The 19,990-nt window shown below is 37.5% G+C and overlaps 1 protein-coding gene across 1 annotated transcript; it reads left to right on the top strand.

Annotated features, from left to right (window-relative positions):
- Nucleotides 1-33: 33 nt before the first annotated feature.
- Nucleotides 34-19,773, top strand: LOC139791168 (solute carrier organic anion transporter family member 1A2-like). The gene is made up of 15 exons (XM_071733066.1): nucleotides 34-107; nucleotides 4,658-4,769; nucleotides 5,883-6,024; nucleotides 7,694-7,826; nucleotides 8,860-8,966; nucleotides 9,655-9,801; nucleotides 10,091-10,189; nucleotides 10,694-10,927; nucleotides 12,872-13,036; nucleotides 14,598-14,793; nucleotides 15,566-15,731; nucleotides 16,752-16,936; nucleotides 17,475-17,539; nucleotides 18,085-18,202; nucleotides 19,036-19,773. The coding sequence occupies exons 2-15, from the start codon at nucleotides 4,695-4,697 to the stop codon at nucleotides 19,193-19,195; spliced, it is 1,992 nt and encodes a 663-aa protein (XP_071589167.1). The 5' UTR covers nucleotides 34-107; nucleotides 4,658-4,694; the 3' UTR covers nucleotides 19,196-19,773.
- The last annotated feature ends 217 nt before the right edge of the window (nucleotides 19,774-19,990 follow it).

The raw sequence follows: 19,990 nt of genomic DNA, 5'->3' as shown, positions 1-19,990 counted from the left end.
AAATTCTGCAGTAAGTATACTTTGGTTAATTTTCAACAATTTAGAATAAAGGTCAAAGTTTAAGGGTAATGTTATCGGTCATTTCTTCTGAAAACCTTTTCACAACTGTAAGTACCTAATTCTTTTGCCATGAGAATATTCTTCTTTGTCTCAATCTAACATTAGTATAATTGCTTTTGAGTAACAGTTTGAGCTGTGCCTAGTAAAACAAGTATTCAAAATACTTTTTGCAACTGGAAAAATAAATTAATTAAAAATACTGACACTATAATTGCCTCTGCTGGGTTACCTCGTGGTTTTTAATCCTGCTTGTAAACAAAACAAGGACTTACCAGTTTATTCATATGACTAAGCCAAACCAAAAGGGAGATGCATTTTACATTGAAAATCGAATGTTCCCTTGGGACTTAGGCAAGGGAGTTAGAAGAATATGGCTTCTTATACAATTAAACCCAAATATTTATGTGGTTTTTTTACTTTTTTATTGGTTAGCTGAAGTGAAGAGGGGTTTAGAACTGTAAAATGCATTTATGTGTTTGTGTAGGACACACAGATCCAAACCCATGTCTCTCAATGCTAGCCTGCCTACTGTTGTCAGCCACACTGAATATTCCTCCTTTGATCCACACGGGATGCATCAGCTTTGTTTTTAAGCCATCCTTGATCAGAGCAGGTTACATCAGCTGTACTTCAGGCATTGGCTTTGTAGCTGTAGCCCTGTACTAAAACTGCCCACTTTATGTGGTTTAGCTCCTTGCACCCTGTGTAAAGTGATTGTAAAGCGATTGCCTTCTACTATCAGGTCTCCTGGTTACTTTTCTGTCTCTCTGGTTGCCCGTGGAAATTGAATCCAGTAGTAGAGATGGCTGGAAGAGGCAGCTGTGATATTGCTGCTAAATAACTTCTTAGTCTGCTGTAAATGTGTCCCAAACTTCTGATGAAGGAGTAAGATCCTGTAAGGATTTTATTGACTTCTTCCCTGAAATTTCAGTGGATGCTGGAGGCTTATGGGTAGGACTCAGGTGTAGGTGTTTTCCTGATAGCTCACTCAGAACCTGAGGGCAAACTTTTGCATAAATACATATTTGCCACCTGGCCTGTTCAAACCCCTCAAGTAGTTTGGTACAAAACTTAGTCACAACATGAATATCCTAGAAGCATAAGCTGTCTCTCCTCTTGCTGTTGGCTAAATGTATTTATGGTCACTAAAGGAGATAATTTCCTTACAGCTGTGTTGACCCTAGGAGGCCAGCTGTGTTTAGGGCTGGCCTGGGCTGCTTAGGTTAGGGCTTGAGAGGGCAGTTCCACAAATATTTGTGTGACATAACACATCATTGGTGCTCAGATGGGCAAGTTTTACACTCCATCCTTTCCTACTGTGTTTTCACTCCCTTGTTGCATTGCATTTCTGCTTGTTTAATGAGTTAAAAAGCTTCTCAGAAGAGCTTGGAGAGCCCAAGAATGGAAGAAATGCAAAGCAACAGGAATGCACAGTGGAGAGCAGGGAGATGGGAGAATGGAGTGGGAACACTATTGCTTCATCTTTAGGCACCAAAATGGTAGTTTGTATTCTAACCTGCATTTAAAGTGTGGTGTAAATGCACCTGAGCTGAATTAAGCACTGACATCTCTCTGGTAATCTAGGTTGCTGATGGTCTGTGTTTGCTTCAGTTCCATTTGACCAAGTGTGACCACAAAAATATTTTTTGGCTGGGGAAAGCAACCTCAGGAGCATAGCTGGAGATAATAATTCAGTTTATTTTGTTCTGTCTATTCAATTAATAACCTTAATAATATTCCCAGTAAAAATGCATTGAAATGTATTTTCTTTTCTACTATGATTTCTGCTTTGAGGGAAGGTAACAGTAAGTAAAGGCAAACATTGGCATTTTGTCATCTGTAGTTGTATGAGGGGCAGTGTGATGTAACTGATGACCTGAAAGAAACTTGTGCAGAGGTTGCTGGTTTCTTTTAGCTCCAGAAGAAAAAGCCTTTAACTAGCTAGATGATGTTTCCTGTGCAAGTTACTGAAATGCAGGGAGTGGTGTAGTGAGGAACAGAATCCCATTGCCACTACTAGGAACTGAAAAGGGCAGATATAGGGGACTGTAATTTTTATTCCACTGCTCACCCTTTGGCATTGCAGGTAGACTAAAGTCTGAATGAAGTAGTATAAAGGCCTAAATGATTCTCTAGGATCTAAATTTTTATGCCAAATTGTAAAGACAATGCAAAGCTGTGTTACCAAAGTTTTTTACTGGTGATTTCACATGGTTTAAGCATCTTTAAGCAAAGCAGAAATGAAAACTATTTATACATCGTAGTTAATTGTCTGAGTTTCTGACCACCTACAGTTAAAGTTAATTATTTCCAGAAATGTTATAATAATGCATTGCACTACTTGACACTGAAAATTAGGAGGTAGCTGTAGAAGGAATTAATGCCCGTGAGTTTGTTAGGAATCAAGTTATTTCAGAAACCCATTTGTGAGGATTTACATTGTTGTAGAAATCAGTGTTTGAAGAAGTTGAGTGTTGTAGAATGGGAAAAGCAATTCAGTCCTATTGGTGGACTTGTCAAAGATAACTTGCTTCCCAGCCATGGCTCCATGAAGTGGAAAATGGAAGAGCAGGTGACACAGATTACACTTGGAAAGAGTGTTTGAGATGAAAAAGAGGAAATGAACCTGTATCCATCCTGACTGTAAGGGAGGGCTCTGAGTTGCCTTGCTTTTCTTCATCTTACCCCATCAGGCTGACTGGACTGCGTTGAATATGCCTTTGTGGCAATCCTTAGAGAGAATTCTTTGAACTGGTGTTCACCCACTTTAACTCATAATGCCAACCCTCAGATATGGAGGGGCTTTTACAGGGAAGTATATTCCAAATCCCTGGAGTATATTGCTCCTTCCTGGAACCCATTTTGGGAAATGTGGATGACATATAAGAAAGCCAGTGACTCCATGCTGCCAGAAGCTCTAACCAAGTTGAGACAGATATGACTGTAAGCAGGCAAACAAATAAAGAGGGATATTTTTGCACATCTTGGGAGGGGAAGCAGAATGGAGTCTAGTTTATTTCCATTTGAAACTTAAGCTGATCTGATGGTTTCAGTTTTATTTTTTTCTCCAAATTTTAATGCCAAAATATTAGAATAGAATCATAGAAGGGTTTTGGGTTGGAAGGGACCTTAAAGGCCATCTGGTTCCAACTCTGCTGCCATGAGCAGTGACACCTCCCACTGGATCACATTGCTCCAAGCCCTGTCCAACCTGGCTGTGAATACTTCCAGGGATGTGGCATCCACAGTTTCCCTGGACAACCTGTGCCAGTGTCTCACCACCCTCTCAGTGAAGATTTTCTCCCTAATGTCTTACCTAAATCTACCCTTCTGGCTTAAAGCCATTCTCCTTGTCCTGTCACTACATGCCCTTGTAAAAAGCCCTCACCCAGCTTTCCTGTAGGCCCCTCCAGGCTGCTATAAGGTCTCCCTGTACCCTTCTCTTCTCCAGGCTGAACAGCCCCAACTTTCTCAATGTCTCTTCATAGGAGAGGTGCTCCTGCCCTCTCATTATCTTTGTGGCCCTCCTCTGTGCTTGCTCCAAGAGCTCCCTGTCCTTCCTGTGTTGAGGGCTCCAGAACTGGACTCAGTACTCCAGGTGGGGTCTCATCAGACCAGAGTAGAGAGATAGAATTCCCTCACTTGACCTGCTGATCACATTTCTTTTGATGCAGCCCAGGTTATAGGTGACTTTCTGGGCTGTGTGGACATTGCCCACTCATGTTGAACTTCTCATTAATGGACACACCCAAGTCCTTTTCCTCAGGGCTCTTCTCAATCTGTTCTCTGCCCAGAATTGGCCATTGAAGAAAAACAGTTGTCACTTGCTTCCAGTTGGCCATCAAGCCATTGACCAAAACTCTTTGATCATGGCCACCCAGCCCATTCCTTATCCATTGAGTGTTTCATCCATCAAATCCATAAAATTCCAAATTAGAGAATTCCATGCAGGACAGTGTCAGACACTTAGCACAAATCCAGGCAGATGATGTCTGTTACTCTTCCCTTGCCCACTGATGCTGTGACCCTGTTGCAAAGATGCCATAATTTACTATTAGTCTCCAAATTCAGTTTCTATTAAAATTAATAAATTTACATTTATGCCAGGGCAGAAGAAAGCATGCTAAGCAAAACTAAATGTCCTTTTTGTGGCTAGGGAGGACAGGTTTAGTAAATAAAGACCATGGTACATGAGACAGGTGTACATGAGTGAAACATATAGGTCTTCATAGTCCTGTCTTGCACAGTGCTCAGTACTAAAGGCTCATGAAGAAGATTGAAAAGGTTTATTACAAACAAATTAACTTGCCCTCAGAATGTGTCTTTTCTTAGTTCTTTACTTACTGGTTGTATGTTGCTGACAGCCTGCAATATTTGTTGATAAATAGCTTGCTGTTACATTGTTTGCATTCACGTGTCAAATTTTCTTGATTACAACAAAGTTTGTAGGCTTGTAGCTTTTGTTGGAAACCAGTTTTCATTTATTTAAGCAAGACAGTAAAATGTCAAATATCTTGGGAAGAATCTGATTTTTTGCAAGCATGGGACAAAAACATTTCTGTTGTTTTTTCATTTGTCTTTTTCAACACTGCAATAGGATAACTGGACAGACTCAGAAGCAGACACTGGGATCCATGGGAAAAGGCAACATGAAAGAAGCTGAGAAACCACGTGCTGAGGACAAATTCTGCTGCATTTCAAAGCTGAAAGTACAGAAATATGTTAACAATTTTCTTCTTTTTATCATCATACCTCTGTAATTTTCTTGCGCTTAGAGTGGTTTGGTAGACATTACAGTCCAAACTAAACGAATGAATAAGTTCTGTTTCTTTCTTTACCCCTAAGGCATTAACCAATGTCAAGCAAGTTTGTAAGAAATCACGTATTGCTTTTTATGTCCTGAACTTTAAACTCCGTAATGTGTTGGAAGTATGGTTGACTGCTCCTTTGAAGCTCCACCTCTGAATTTGTGTAGTTCCCCCTAGTCTAGCATGTCTACCAGTACCTCTTAAATCTGTGAAATGAGTATTGCCAGTTGTGACATGGCAGTAAAAATTAGCTGATGATGTACTCTGGACTATTCAAATTATAGAGAAGCTCTAGAAAAGTTTGTAAGATATCTTGATTTTAATTGTGTTTCAGAGCTCAGATACATTATTTATGCCTTTTATCATCTGTAGCAAATTTATAGAAAAATATTGAATTTATTTCATAAATACTCTTTATTAAGCACCCTGAAGTTAAAAGGATTTGAATGCTACTGCATATATTCACATTTAATTTGTTTTACTGTCAGTTGCTACTGGGTTGGACAAACTATATACTAATTCTGTTTGACATGACTTGTTCAGGGCTCATGATTGCTAGTGATGTAGAAAAGCAGATACTCGATTAAGGAATTTGATCAAATAATGATCTTTCAGATGAGCAGAGTGTGAGAGGTCTTTGCACCCTTGTCTGGATGCAGACATTACACAGTCCTGCAGATGGCAGCCTTGCAGCAGACAAAGAGTGGGAGAAATCGTGCAGCACCAGCTTTTGCTTGGGAAATGGGGTTCAAGTCCCGAAGGCTGTCTTGTTTACTGGGAACATGTGAAGAACAACATCTTTCTTAATTTTTTTTGTTTTGTTTGTTTAGTTAAGCCATAACTGTGTGGAAAAGGATAGATGATGGAATTTGAACTTATATTTACCCACATATCAGTGTATAAGAACTGTTCACTTGTTTTGTCTGGAAGCACAGGTTTGGTGGGGAAAATAACCATGGAATATTCCTAAATATATAACTTCAAGTCTTTAATTCATTTTCCTTTCTTCCATAGGTATTTCTGCTGGCGTTATCAGTTGCATTTCTTGGCAAAACAATGGCTGCTGCTTACATGAGCAGCATGTTCACACAGATAGAGAAACAATTTAATATTCCAGCTTCTCTGGTGGGGATCATTAATGGAAGCTTTGAAATTGGTAAGCACTCATTTTAATATTTCTTACTCTTTGAAAATATAATACATTAGCTGAGCATGTATTACTGACTCTCATGCCTACAGCAGCCTGTCAGCTGTTTTAAGTGACAGTACTGACCACATCTATCCTATTCCTTCAGCTGGTACTTATGTCCTGGAACAGGACAATTTTAATGAGGATGTTTAGGATTAAAAGCTGGTTCAGCTAATTTCTGCACTATCTTAAGATATGATAGAACAAAATAGAACTACTTTATGAGCTTTGTATTGCATCAGCTAACAAGTCAGAAAAAAGTTACAAACTTTGGATTTAAGGTCGTATTTAGTGTTTCACAGTTCTTTTAAACAGTGACCTCAAGGTTGGGTGGAGTGGATTGTCCCCTTACTGAAACTCAATAATATTTCAAGATTTCATACCCATACCTGTACAACTGTAAAGAAAGTTTCCAGTTCTATCCTTATTGACCCTTACCTTGCTTATCAGTGAACTTTATGCCCAGTGACTCTTATATCTGCCTGTGCAAGAAGAAACTGTTGTCAGCACCGTGCTGCTGCCTGCAAAGCAGCCTGATGTGGCAGCTCAGAGTTATGATAGAAGAGGAATACCCTTGCTTTTGATAAGGAGACTTTGATAAATATGAAATGCCAAGATTACTGAAGTAGTATGTAAAAGGGTTATTATTTTAAATATATTATCCTCTCATATGCAGTTTCTATCACAAGGTGTGGCATTCTTATCTCCACAGATGTAAAAGAACTGTGATTAATCATATCAATACTTTAAATTATTAAGAGTCAATGTATGTGACAGATGTAGGAAACTTGTTAGGACCCCTTAAGTGTACATTTTTGATTGTCATTCAAGCCACTGGCTCAAAACAGTCCATCTAGCAATTATACATAAAAAAGACATGACACTCATCAAGGATGCCATTTGACAAAAAGATCACAAAATTAGTAGGTTTATTGTTACTAAATTTTTATTTTTATGCAACCTGATTCATAAAATGAAGCTTGATTCTTTTCTGACTTACAAAGCAATATGAGTGTAGAAAATCAACTGATTCTGCAATGAAAGCTGAAGAGAAAGATAATTTTTAGCCCATTTGTATTTTTAAATGGTAGTAACTAGAAAAATCTGTAATTTTTATTGCTCTTAAACTATTAGTGAAATGAATATTAATCTACTATTAATTTTTTTTTCACTGTATGTCATCTTGTGTTTATTCTTTTCCTTGCAAAAACTCTTGGGTACATACTTCTGTATTTCCCCAGACATTGCAAAACAGATTATCCTAGACGAATAACTTCCTAAAGCATCTCTTATTCTGCAATCCCTAGGCCTGGTCTCTATGTAAAGTAGTAGGAAATTATTTCTTTACATAGGTGCATCCAAAAATCCCTTTCACCACATTATCTTTTGCATTGTGCCTTCTATTACCATGTTCTTTTTTCATGAAAACATTACAGATCTCTCTCATGAAAAGATTACAGATAGGAGGGAGTTACTGCATCATCTAAGCAGCTCCTTCTTTAGTTACACTTTTTGCAAGACATGAATTAACAGATGTTGAGCTAACAAGGAATACTCAGATTTCTGTTGCACTGTAAAACATAAAGGGATGCCTGGACGCCTTGGTTTGTAAATTGTGATGAGGTTCTCTTTGCAGGCAACTTGCTGCTGATAGCATTTGTGAGTTACTTTGGAGCAAAGCTTCACAGACCCAGAATAATTGCGTTGGGCTGCATAGTTCTCTCATTTGGATGCCTTTTGATATCACTTCCTCATTTCCTTTTTGGAAGGTGAGAATTTTGCTTAGTTTACAGTAGCTTCTGTGATCCTCACTTGCCTTAATCCATAACTTCTCCCTCTTAAATGGTGTTGCTTATTGAGAAAGGCATTTCTGAGCATGAGTGCAATATGATAACTGTAGAACAGCTTGTTTTATTTTGCTTCTGAGATGGCTTTGAAAGTCAGCCATCACTTCCTTAGGAGAGTCAACCCTCTTCTGGGCTCCTTCCCTTGCCTTTGTGTTGTCTTGCCTTGCTACTTTGCAACACTCTTTTGTGGACTCTCTGAAGAAACTGTGGCCTGATACCATAACATTACACTGTTAGCTTTTATCTGCTTAAATGGGCAATACAAGATGATTTTTAACTATGTCTTTGGTCTGGACCATGGATGATCACACCTGATTGCTGTGTTGGCAGGGCGTTTTCACACCATAATGATTCCTTAACCACTTTTTTCACTATATTTTCTTGGCTTAACAAAATCATCATTTAGGCTTGTCTATATTTTAATCACTGAGATATCTTTTAAGAAGATCCTCTAATCTTGCTATGTCAAATGTCGTGTGACTCTGGCACCACCTGGTTAGCGTGCAAAATATAAATAAATATAAATATAAATATAAATATAAATATAAATATAAATATAAATATAAATATAAATATAAATATAAATATAAATATAAATATAAATATAAATATAAATATAAATAAATACAAACATAAAAATATACAAATATACAGATATAAATACTAAAAGATTTCATTAGCATGTTTCATCAGCTATCGTGAAGCCCCTGTTACAAGGTCATGTTTAGATGCTAGAGAACAGTCTGGATAAAACACTGTTTCAATTCCTAGCTACAGTTCCTTCCTTCCTAACCTCATTTGTTCTTGAGGCTCAGTTGAGTTTTGTTGTGGGTTTCCTTCTTCCTGTAACTAAATGCTTCTCTTATAGATCTCTTCCTTACTGAAGTACAGATTTCTGAAGCAGTTCTGTTGTATTTCTTCTTAACATTTACATGCTTTCCTTTGATTCAAACAGGTATCATATTGAAAGCAGTATTTCACCATCAGAGAATTTTTCAGTCATGCCTCTGTGCTTTGTTAATCAAAGCTTGTTCTCTTTACCTACAGAGGAGCCATCAACAGGTATGGCTCTTCCTACTAATGATTTACTCTGTCTACTAATGATTTTTCCTAAGCTTTTATAGTTCTTAGGTAAATAGAATTTTATTTTTTTAGTAACATTTCAGGGCCCTGGTTTTGCTCAGACATAAGAACTAGAGGTCAGGAAACTTCCTGTCCTTCTTGTTTCTTTAGTCTGTGGCTCCAGAGCCTTAGCTTTTTTTTCATGTAGTTTTCACAATTTTTGAATAGCTTGGTTAACTGTCCTGTCAGACCACCCTGGGGAAATAGAGCAGCAGGTTCTTCTCACATATTCCTCTTTTTGTCTTGAAATACTGTCATACTATGAGAAGGTGGGAAACATATTTGGAAAAGGGATTCAATGCATCAGGATTTTTTTTTTTGTTTGTTTTGTTTTACCACACAAAAAATAGAAGAATGAGAAACAGAGGTCCAGAGAGGGTTGTAGAGTGCAATTTAAATCCCATCCCTCTCCTTCACATTATCCAACCACTGCATAACCCAGACTCTAGCAAGTGCAACAGATTCTTCCAGTTACAGACCCTTTCAAGTGTCATTGCTTATTTCCCTGTTTTACAGGACAGAGCTATCAAACAAAGCATAAGCTGTTAGTCAAATTTTTGTCATCATCTCTATAATTTAATTAAATTTGAATGTAAGCATTAATTCTGGCTTCTTATTTTATTCACAGAGTGTGAAAAAGAGCCTGGGTCCTTGCTGTGGATATTTGTAATGGTTGGAAACATAGTACGAGGGATGGGCGAGGCTCCCATTATGCCTTTAGGCATTTCATATTTGGAGGATTTTGCCAAAGCAGAGAATTCACCTTTCTACCAAGGTAAGTCTACCTTTTGGCAGTAACTGTCTCCAAACACACACATAAACAAAACTATGAGAGGGTTATTATGAATCCCTGAAGTCCAATAAAAGAAGAGAGAAGACAGACATTACTGAGTTATCAAAATAATACTGTAGAACTTGTAATTTAACCAGAGATGAACTTATTGAAATTAAGCCATTTTTAGGTACAAAAGTATATTCAGTTATCTGTCCTAAACACATATATCAGTTCTGAGAAAATAATTATGTCAGGGTTCTATTTAAATTTTCTCCTTTTCGTACTATAGGATGTCTACATACAGCAACTGTAGTTGGGCCTTTCCTTGGTTTCTTGCTGGCATCATTCTGTGCAGAACTGTTTGTTGATCTGGGATCAGTGGATGCAGGTAATGGATGAATATATAAAACCTTACATATAAACCAGTAGACATGATGGTGTATTTACCAACACTAAGAGATGTTTCTTTGTTAATATGAAGTGTCTTCATTTTACCTGAGTTTGCTTATGCTCCTTTTAGAGTGGAAAATCTGTATCTGATATCAGTTCAATAAAAGGCTGGATTCATATATACACAAATAAATTTGTGTATAAATTATTTGATGAACAGTTGTGTTATCTGGCTTGACACAGGAAAGAGCTAAAATTGATTTAATACAAAACACTGAATTTGCCAGAAAATTACCAACATTAGAAAAGAAAACGAGACTATTATTTTTCATCAATCTCATTTCATAAATCTTTCAAATACTTTTAATTTATAACACGTCAGAGATGACGAGGAAAACATGCAATGACAGAAAGTATTTCTGAACTAGATATAAGATGTGTGGTGTTTGTTTTTGTGTTGTGTTTTTTTTGTTGATTTTTTTTTTTTTTTTTTTTTCTTTAGAGGATGTAACTATTGCAATTACTGATGCCCGTTGGGTTGGAGCATGGTGGCTGGGCATTTTGATTTGTGCATCAGTGAATCTTCTAGCAGGAATACCTTTTTGGTTTTTGCCTAAGTCACTTGTGAAGGAAGGAGAAACCAATGAACCTGAGGAGACGAATGAAAAAAGTGCAATACAATTGCAAGAAAATGATAAAAATGAAGCCAAACAAACCATGTATGAAATTGCTAAAGGCAAGTTATATTGAATTTTATTTCTTTCTTAAATTAGTCCTTAAGTTGTAAACCATGTCTGTGTATTTTGACAAGTAAAGATGGGCCCAAGGTACAAAATGCATATTCTGTTTTTCATCTCTCTATAGTACAAGGAATTTGCACAGGGATTTAGAAAGTCTCCTTGCAGAAGAAGAAATCTAATTCCATAGGTCCAAGCTCTGTATTTACTCCTTCCCCCTTCCACATTCAGGTATACATAGAGATGGAACTTTTCTTTCTAGTAGAGGATTAATGCACTAAAATCTGATTAAGAATATTACACTTCAGTGAGCTGAGGACGAGTAGGAGGTATTAGTTGCTTGTACTCCACATTCACTGTGCAGAAAAGCAGAAAACCAACACAAGCCTTGTGCAGTTCCTGAGTCCAACTTAAATCCTTGAAAGGGAGTTGACAGGTGTTTGAGTGTTTCATATACATTTATTGGTTGTAGTCCAAGGATCTATTTGAATTACATTTATTCATGTCGCCAGAACATGTTCAGACAGCTTTTTAATATAACCCAGGACTTCAAGTTGAAAATTTAAGTATTTATATTTAAAAATTAATCTCTTCCTCAGAACGTTCTGATTATAAACTGCATGGCATTTATAAATAATAGAGCCTATTTATAGTGTTTGGGATATTTGGCTCATTTTTGCAAGACTTGCCAACAGATCCTCTTCTAGTAAGATACTTGCATACTTCTGAAAGTTGCCTGTGCTTTAATGAAGCATGGTCATAGTTTTGCAGACTTTTATGTTTCTCTGCAGTTTTTTGACAGTAGTTCAGCATGCTAATTAATAGAGAAGAGATTATGTTGAGGTGGTCTGGGCTAAGCAGGTAAGCTTTGGCCTGTGTGTCATCATTTTGGACCAGCAGGTACCAGCCAGGCCTCTCACTCACCCTCCACGCTCACTGTGGGATAGGGAGGGGAAAATCCACCTAAAGCTTCCTTAATGGAGACAGGGACAGGGAGGTTTTTGAGTCCCTAATTATGGTATGGACACAAAAAAAAAAAACCCAAAAAACATGACCAGATCTTAATACCTTCACCTCCCTTCACCTCTACCTCATTCCCTCCCTTCTTCCCAGGCCTGGATTGCTTCACTCCTGCCTCCTCCTCAGCAGCACATGGGGATGGGGAGTGGAATTTAGGGTCAGTTCCCCATGTGTGTTTCTGCTGCTCTTTCCTCCTCAGGAGAGCTCTTCAGGGAGAACTCCTCACAGTTTTCACCCCATCTCCAATGCAGTGTCCCTCTCATGGGAGAAAGTCCTTCAGGAACCCTCTGACATGAGTCCCTCTCACAGGTGCAGTCCCTCAGGAACTGCTCCAGCCCGGGCTGCACACAGAGTCACGGCTGCTGCGGGAGCAGTCACCTCCCCTGACATGGGGTCCTTCACAGCTGCAGATCCACACCTGTCCTTCTCTGCAGTCCTGCACCATCTGCCCACCTGTGACACTTCAGGGGCTACAAATCCACATCTATCCAGCCGTGGTCCTTCAGGGACTGCTCCATTGTGCTCTTCCATGGGCTGCAGGGGCACAGCTGCCATCTCACCATGGGCTGTGGGGAAGTCTCTGCTCCTTCCTTCTTCACTGGCCTTAGTGTCTTTGCTCTCTCCTCCTCCTCTCCTCTGACCTGCAGGTCTTTTAAAAATATTTTTTCAGTTTTATTTTCCTTTTTTTGAATATATTACTCACGGAGGTACATCCAGCTTCTCACCCCAGCTTTCCCCACCCCCCGCTTCTAAAACACCATTGAACCAAACCAAGACACTTTGGTATCTAGCAAAGCACAAGAATTAGCCTGGTCCAGTTAGTGATCATTTCTGTTTCCTTCTCCCCACCTCAGCTACTCTGGATAATAGGTGATTCATTTCATAAAGCATCACACTAACTTTTCTACATTATTTCATTCCAGATTTCATCCCATTCCTCAAGGGTCTGTTTCACAACCCAGTTTATATGTTATTTATATGCATAACCATATTACAGTTCGGTGCCTTTGATGGCATGATATCTTTCATGCCCAAATATTTGGAACAGCAGTTTGGAAAGTCTGCATCGGATGCCATCTTCTTAATTGGTATGTTTGCATTTTGCTTGGCTGTGTTCTACCAAGAAGTGATGTCTCTATGCAAATTCTATGTTTTTATAAAGTTATTTATTCATGTGTACATGTATACATGTACATACTACAGTCAAATGCTTCTACAAATGAGAGATTACACACTACAAAGCATTTCTAAATAATGCATTTTCTTCTAATTTCTTCTCCTGATTTTATATGCGGAATTCAATAATCTCTTTCCTATCTTTTGAATTGGCCCAGAAAGTTCAGCTGCTGAAAAACTTGAACTGATATAAAAATTGATATGCTAATTTGCAATGAGAGAGTGGGACCAATTATCTTGATTATATTGTCTTGATTTTAAAATGTATTATAAAGTAGAGGGTAGATTCATGTTTGTGAAAATTACATCATCAGAAGACATAGATGGGTTCAACCTATGCACAGCTAAAATTGCCAGGGATCTTCAGCACTTTCCATCATCTCTTCTCCTCAGTTATTTGGCTTGGACCTTTTGGAAGCCTCAGGTTCTCTTTCATATGCAGAACTCCATGGAAGAAAAGCACTGACCATATAGCTGTCTTTTTTTGTCTCTTATTTATCAGCTTGTCTTTTTTTTTTTTTTTTTTTTAAATGAGTGATGACAAGAAGATATCATACATTCAGAAATGGTGATGGCAAGTACTTGTAGCACAAAGCAAATATCCTTATACTGCAGGAGCCTTTTTATGGTTCCACTTCACTATGTCTTAAATTCTCAGTTCCTTTGTTTAACTGCAGTGACTTAATTAGGCTACAATTTATCTACTCATTAGGGAAGACACATATAATGTACATTTTTATCCATACTTCTGTTCCTTAACTCAGTGCTCATCTTTCACAGTATCTGCACAATTTTCATTTAAACCTGCCACACAATCTCCCAGACCTCATAAACATAACTATTGCCCTCTATTACCAGTGTTTTGGAGCACCCAAAGGCACGTTACTGTCACCTTACCTGTGTTGCACTGGTATTGAATTGCTGCTTTGTTCTTCAGACAGGTACTTCCTAAGTGGCTTTCAGTCTTTGATTCCATTTAAGTACCAAACAGCAAAGAAGTGTGAGAGAATGTTCTGATACCTCACACTAAAACTGAAAGCCTATTACTCCTTTCAGTGATGCACCAAGATGTGCTCACGAGCTCCACTAGCTTGTTTCACTGTTGAGTTATTGTCTCAGCTATGGAAGCTGTATTGAAATTCTGCCTTTTATTATTTTTTTTTTAATTTTATTTTTATTTTTTGCGTGTGTGTATGTGTTGGAACTAGATTGCAACACTAGATGGCAATTTTTCAATTAATCCTTTCAGTCTTACACTCTAGCCTTACACTTTTGCAGCCATTCCCAACTGCTCCTGACTTTGGCAGAGCCTTTGAGTATGCAAGGGAACAAGTAGAGACCCATTTCTGTCTGTAGTTAAGTTAGTCAGTCATAAGCACTACAAGAATCTTTGCCAAAAATTGTTTTCCTTTATGAGTATCTTTGGTTGTCTCCTTCTTTATTTTAACATGGAAGTTTCACTTGTTTAAATAGGTGTTTACAACTTACCGGTTGTATGCGTTGGGTATTTTTTTGGAGGCTTATTCATGAAGAAGTTCAAGATAAATATCTATCAGGCTGCCAACATAGCATTTTTTGTATCTTTACTGGAATACCTTCTCTACTATGCTGCCTACTGGACTGTCTGTGACACTTCACCAGTTGCTGGCCTAACAGTTTCCTATGAAGGGTATGTTCACTCAGAAATAAGAGGATTTGAATCTTAAGACACTGGAATGACTTTTTTTTTTTTTTTTTTTTTTTTTTTTTTCAAGAATCAGCCAGAGACTTCATAGTTTTGCAAGGTTTTAGTTTCTGATCTAAAGTCTCAAGGCTTTTTATTTTATTGAGATGATAGGTCTGTGTTCTTATTCCCTGTTTTAAACTATCAAGTGCATTAAAAAAGATAACCACATTGATACTTGTGCAATTGCATGTCCACATTAATTCTTTTACAAATATAATTATACATTCCAGTCATGTAACTGCAGGTAAAAATAGGAAATTGTTGATCAAATTAGACATACATGAATGCAATTTCACAATTTCACAGGATCAAAACCTTTTTTTTTTAAATCTTATACCACTTTACTGCAATTTGGTAGCTATCAAGATGTCAGAAGATATTTTATCTGCAGTTTCGTGATTTGAAACCTGCCATTAATCACTGGGAGGGGCTGTGTGTCTGTAAAATGCACATATAATGCTTATAGGCAATTAAGAACATACATGGCATAGATAAGAAAAATTCTGTAGTGTATGAATACCTATTTATGAATTGATAATATGAATGTAATGTAATGTCCTATGGAAAGATAATAAGACATTGCTCCAGGAAAGTAGCGTGTAGGATTATATACAGGGTCAACACTTGAGCTAGAATAGAATTTAACCATTACCAAGGTTTGCGGTAGGTGTTTCATCACTGAAATATTTATTCATCTTCTAAATGTATTTCATAGAATAGAACAAGTTTCATATGGAGAAAATACTCTTCTGGCTGACTGCAACAAGGATTGTGATTGCCAGCTAAAAGTATGGGACCCTGTTTGTGGGAACAATGGAATCACTTATGTGTCACCCTGTCTTGCTGGGTGTAAAGCCTCAAGAGGAACTGGAAAAAGTGTGGTAAAGCATACAATATTTTTTTTTTGTGCTGCAACTATGAAATATAATAGATGAGAATTAACCATTTCAATATAGGGTGGGAAATTTCCATAAAAGTACATTAATCGGACATTTAGAGGTGATGGACTCAGATGAATACCTTGAGTGGCAACAGAAATTCCAAACTGAATTAGAAACTTGGTTTGCTTAATTTAAAGAATAACAATGAAGAAACCTAATTTTCCTCTGATAAATGAAGGCATCTTAAATGCTCAAAGTGGAATGAAGAATTATTCTCAAGGGATTGCCAGCTGGAAAGCTGAGTGCACAAAAACATTTCATCCAAAATGAAATTTTATAGCATGGAGTTAATAATATCTTTTACCCTGGAGATTTGAACAAATAACCTGGTGTTACAGAACTTTTATTATCTTAATTAATAGTATATATTATAGTTTAAAAAAAAAAGTTCTGTTTAGACTGGATATAAACAAAAATAATGAGTTTTTGAGTAGTATTATGTGGTAATAAGGGCCACATATTGATGCCCTTGCTCACCTTGGCTGGCATTTGAGATCCCTTACTCTGGCAGTAGTCTCAATGATTTCAGTAGAGTGTTTGAGTGAGAATATTGCAACACAGCCTCAATCAAACATCCCTGGCTTCTTCTCTTCTGACATATGAGAAACCACTCGCTAGGCTCATGAAAAAGAGAGTTGGGTCTCTTGGCACTGGAAGGACCACATAACCAGGCTGCACTGGGAAATATGAGGGCTCTGCTGATGATGGTCACCTTGAGGAATCGCAGTCCCTGCTGCCTCAGAGGACCATAACTCCCTCTGGCTCTCTATCCCCATACGCTTTGTACAGATAATGGCTGAACCTGTGCCTGGCAGACAGGGAAGAACTGTAACATACTCAAATTAACACCTGTAACATACTCAGGTGCAGCACAGAGGGAGCTAGGTGCCAGTGCTGAGAGTTTCACATTTGGTCTGTGAGTTTTGACAAGTCTGTGTGATCAAAATACTCTTTTGACAGGTATTTGAAAACTGCACCTGTGTTGCAGCCTCAGGGTTTTCACCTCAAAATGCCTCTGCAATTCTGGGCCAGTGTGATGGAGACAAAAACTGTGACAAGATGCTTCATTATTTTTTAATATTGTCATTAGTCTGCAGCTTCATTTTTTCTTTAGCCGCCATGCCCGGGTACATGGTCCTAATAAGGTACAGTACAATATCCTTATCTTAATAAACCTACTGGAGTTTTTATTCTCATGTTGAATTCCCTCTGGAAATAAAAGTGTGCTAGTTTATGTATGGAAGGAGGAAGAACAGGAGGATCTAGTGTAATTTCTGTGTTGTGTTAAGGTTTAATGTTATGTCAGCTTCATAACCTTTTGTTGCTTCTGGCTATCAGCTGTACCCTGAATTACTGTAGGATCACTAAGTCAGTTTACTGAGGTATTGAGAGTTGTGTGATACCCATGTGGTTATTGATCACATCAACATGATATTGATTAAGGCACGATTACTTTGCACTTTCTCCTGGCCTCAGTTCAGCTGGATGATATCAGGACAATAACTTTTCCTTTTGTGATTTGGCAGTCCTAGATTAGGAACTGATAATGTACTCTTTCAACCAGTGCTCTAATTAGAATGGTTTGGGCCTAATATGATGAAGAGTTTGATTAAAACAAAAAATAAAAAAAAAAAAACAGAGGTAAACTGTGCTTAATTGCTGTGCAATTTAATTATTATACAGGTCTCTAAAGCCTGAAGAAAAGTCATTTGGAATGGGTATCCATGAATTATCTTCAAGAGTATTTGGTAAGAAAGGCTCTACCACACTTCAGAAGCATGGTTAGGGGTGATCTAGAGTTAGATAAGGATCACATCAGGGCTATGGACATGGCACAAGAGTCTGCCTCTGTGAACTGCCTTTGATCAGGAGGACTTTGGGCTTTTTTACACATCTAGGAAGCATGGTGAATTAGAGCAGCTTTCAGTTTGCATTCATCTGTATTGAATAGTGGGGTAACTACATCTGCTGCTCATCTAAAAGCTGTTTTCCATTCCTTCACTCTTTTATGTTCATTGAACACAACACTTACTGATGAGAGATAATGTTGGTTTTTGAATAGGAATCACAGTCCATATTGTAGCATGTATATATTGTTAAACAGGCAACAGGAGAGAATCTTTGGTGGAGGGTAGGTGGTAAAGGAAGAATAAGAAAAAATACGGAGAATGTGGTTTATGCTGCAAGAGGACAGGATAGATGGAATAAGTGAGAAAAAGACAAGGTTCTCTGGGATATCTGCTAATTAGAAGAAATATGTTATTTACAAAACTGTTGCTAATGTTCTTTTTAGCTGGAATTCCATCTCCCATTTATTTTGGAGCTTTGATAGATACTACTTGCTTGAAGTGGGGTACTGTGACTTGTGGTAGAGAAGGAGCATGTAGGCTGTATGACATTGTCACATACAGGTATAATTTCTGCTTTATTTTCATTTCTCCTTCCCACTGTATTATTACATGAATAGAGATATAAATTTATGCTCTTTGCCTTTGCCTAGTAGACAAACTTCTCTTGTGTTTGAAATTTGACACAACACTTCTTTGGCACTGGATTTACTTTTCAATTGCAATCTTTGCCACAGAAATTGGAATACCCTTTGAGAAGAAATGTTCTTGTGCCATAATTACAGTCACTAATTGTCATTCATAAGAGCAGACCTTAAAGCATAGAAAAAGAAAAATAAATCAAAAGCAGTAAGTCCTTGTGGGAAAAATGTTTAATGGTTGACTATGCAAAAATAGATAAGAAATTTGTAGAGAAGATACAGTTGCCAAAGTTGTAAATTGGCCCAGGATAATACACTCCATGATTTTATAGTCCTTCAGGGAGCACTGTGGGATTTTTGAAGAAAAGTCTTATTGAACCAGTGGCCTCAGACTTATTCCTTTAATACTGTATTGAGGTTGCTTTGGAAAAAGGATGCTAGCTCATTAATACCATGAAGTTTTACTCAGGTGGTCTAAGCCGCTCTTTTCAGGACTCTCTTCCCCTGTAGAGAAAGTCATAAGGATAACAAGTGGCAAATGGCACTGCAAAATTTGTTGCCTGAAGCTGGGCAATGTAAAGAGATGTTTTGCTGACACTGGCACATTCTGTGTTTTCATATTGATTCATTATCTATGAGATCCAAAGGCATAACCTTCAGAATGCCTGGGCAGTTGTTGCAAAGCAGTGCATGCTGAATAGCTTTGTTGTTTTTCCACGAATGCATATAATAAATGAACCTCATCCTTTATTTCAGGTGGCTTTATCTTGGCCTGCCAGCACTATTACGTGGAGTGTCCTATATCCCAGGTGCATTTGTTCTCCTTATTTTAAAGAGAAAACTTAAAACTGAAAGCCAAGTCTTATTAAATGCACCAGTAGAAATGCAGACTAAAGAACAAGAAGCACTGAAATAGCATTTCAAAGCAGGACATACAGTGGAAAAAAGCTTGCCATGTAAATTTTGGATATATTATTGTGAAAGATTTCATACTTTAACTAGTGAACACTTGGAGAGATTAATAGAATCACACATATTGAATTCTACTTACATTTTTAAATTATCAGCTAATAAAGAGAAATTAGGGGAAAATAGATTTTGGTGAAAAAGAACAAGGAGTAGAAAAAGAAAAATTTGTGAAATGCTAGGTTTTAAGTTGCCTGAGCAAAGGCTGTGAAGCAGAAACATACTTTCAGTTCTGGTTTCACTGAACATAGTGAGAGTTTTGCAACTGAACTCCAGTGATGCCAGATTTCATCCTGGAATTTTCCAGCAACTTCTGCCAAACCTCTCTTAATGACTATAGAGAGGATATGCAGCTCATTTAAGCCTGAGTTTGCCATATTTATTTTTACTTATGCTGTTAATCCTTTTAGGCAGGATCTGTTTATTATTCATCATGGTGTATGTGGTCAATATATTGGGAATCTGGCATGGTCTGAATGTTTTGGTAATAACAAATAAATAAAAAAAAAGCTTAATTTTTTAAAAAAATGCATGGTTATTGTGATGTTTTAACATTTTCACAGATCACAGACAAGGAAAAGTTATCAGAATTTGTTACTTCAGTCGCAAGAGTAACCCACACCAGATAGAATGATACTTATGAGTATTTTTTACCATCTTGTTGCTGTCTGCTGAATCCTATACCTTCTAATACCTTATCAAATTATTCTTTAAATGGTACATAACTGTAGTCATAAATATGCTT

This window comes from Heliangelus exortis, chromosome 1, assembly GCF_036169615.1.
Source record: "Heliangelus exortis chromosome 1, bHelExo1.hap1, whole genome shotgun sequence".
In the NCBI taxonomy this organism is placed as follows: domain Eukaryota; kingdom Metazoa; phylum Chordata; class Aves; order Apodiformes; family Trochilidae; genus Heliangelus; species Heliangelus exortis.
The sequence above is the reverse complement of the archived record's forward strand: the minus strand, read 5'-3'. Positions and strand labels throughout refer to the sequence as shown.